At 40.2% G+C, this 1989-nt stretch overlaps 1 protein-coding gene across 1 annotated transcript in view; it reads left to right on the top strand.

The window, feature by feature from the left end:
* Window positions 1-1989, top strand: part of kcnh8 (potassium voltage-gated channel, subfamily H (eag-related), member 8) — a 48996-nt gene that overhangs the window by 37382 nt on the left and 9625 nt on the right. Inside the window, exon 12 of the mRNA XM_034892709.1 lies at window positions 579-617. Within this exon, the coding sequence (XP_034748600.1) occupies window positions 579-617 (39 nt within the window). The remainder of the gene's footprint in view (window positions 1-578; window positions 618-1989) is intronic.

Below are 1989 nucleotides of genomic sequence, written 5' to 3' on the forward strand. Positions count from 1 at the left end.
ATATATATATATACATACACACACATATACATATGTACACATACATACATATATATACAGAGTATACATATTAAAGAACAACTTGCTGTTGAGTATTGAATGGTCAGTAGGCAGTGCTTTCACACCGGTTGATCTCTAATCTCCAACGTAACCTGCTAACAAGTGATCCACCGTCGTGATACAGAAAACCCTGGGTTGATCCTGAAGTTATCTCGTTAATGCCAAATCTTTCTTCGTACTATAGGCCTCAGATCTCCGGACTGACTGTGTAGAGTTAAGATTAAGTCAGCAGGAAAGAGGCAGCTCAGGATAGAGGATGTGTTTATGGCTGAGACGTTGAGATTGCTTGAATATTACTGTACTATATATGAGCACAACAGAATAGCGCAATATCAGTGTGTTAAGGTGAAATATTTTTCATCACCGCAAGCCATATAGTCTCCTTGTGCCAGCTTTGAAAAATTAATTTACTGATGAGAATTGAGCAATAGCTCCTCCGTGATTTAAAAGGCCACAGCTTGATTGCTCTTTCCTGCAGTGAATTTACTGTATATATGTCCTCACTGGCTCTCTTCCAGGTTAAGGTCCGACTCTCCACAACAGCTCCAGATTCTCAGGTAATGGACCAAAAGCACCCAAACACTGACTGATGATTAACAATCTCAAGCCAATATAGCCCCTTTTGAGACAGCTACCGTCAACTCGAAAGACATGTCTGACGTCCATCACCTCATGGTATTTGTAATACCAGCCTGCAACATTTAAGTCTGCCCTCAATAAAAATAATGAAACTTAAATTAATGTTTAACTGCAGATAAATTGTTCTATACCTATGAAAAGTCTGCAGGGCGGTCTGGCAGTAGACCTCCAACTGAACCAGCTGATAATGGCTTCAATTACTCTTTTCGAAGGAATGACCTTGACGGAGAGCTTTTTTTTTGTTAGGGAGTTTGAGGGAGGAGAAAGATCACTTCTGCATAGATTGGGTTAGCAGTCATTAAATCATTCTTCCTCAGAATAGATGTAATGTAGGGCTGCACGATTATGGCCAAAATGATAATCACGATTATTTTGATCAATATAGAGATCACGATTAATTAGCACAATTATTTGTTGATTTTAACCAAAACAATTTTTTTTTGTCACATAGGCTATTTATAATTGCTTTCACGTCCATATTGTGCTACAGTCCTCTTATATTGAAGTGGTATAGCTGCAACACATGTAAATGAATAATAAACAGCCTGGGATATATTTAAAAAATGTATCTATGAGAAAGCTCCTTTACTTGTTTTCAACAGCATTTGATTAAAAGAGCTAGGCAGAGAGGGGGAGTGCAATGGACGTATGCTAGGCCTACTCACATAGTGAAGGCTGACTCGTTATCCAGGGTCCAGCACGCAGGACGGTAAATGGGTCCAACACGGGTCAAATGGTGGGTCAGCAGAGTTACACACGTTGTGTGTGTGTGAAATGTCTGTATCGTCACCGCGCTGCATTTTTATGAACTATGATATTCTGGCAATGGATCACATCTCTCGCCCAGGTCAAGCATGACGATCACACTCTACGAAATTAAGTCAGTTAAATTCAATAACTTCTGTGTTGCGACCTAGGAAAAATGTTAGTCGGGCCCTAGAGCCCTGTGATCTAAAAGACACTAACTAGCACCGACTGGCACTGGTCACTGCTGTTGTCTGAAAAACAAAACAAACGGGACAAAATGTTGCGTTTACTGGTAAAATGTTAAACCTTGTGACCGACGTATAACCTACTGCTATCTGTTGAATTTTCTGTGGAATTTTCCTCACGTGACTCTGTCCTCCATGACTGTCTACATCTAGAAACTAAGCTGCACGGTGTAGGGAACAACTCTGATTGGCTCAAAATCAGACAGTGGTTTACAGAGCGGTAGATAGGCTTGGAACGTTTTATGAACGGAACGACGCATTAAAAATATTGCTCGATCAAGCAAATTTGATTGTGGGA

Source organism: Etheostoma cragini, chromosome 14, assembly GCF_013103735.1.
Source record: "Etheostoma cragini isolate CJK2018 chromosome 14, CSU_Ecrag_1.0, whole genome shotgun sequence".
Classification (NCBI taxonomy): domain Eukaryota; kingdom Metazoa; phylum Chordata; class Actinopteri; order Perciformes; family Percidae; genus Etheostoma; species Etheostoma cragini.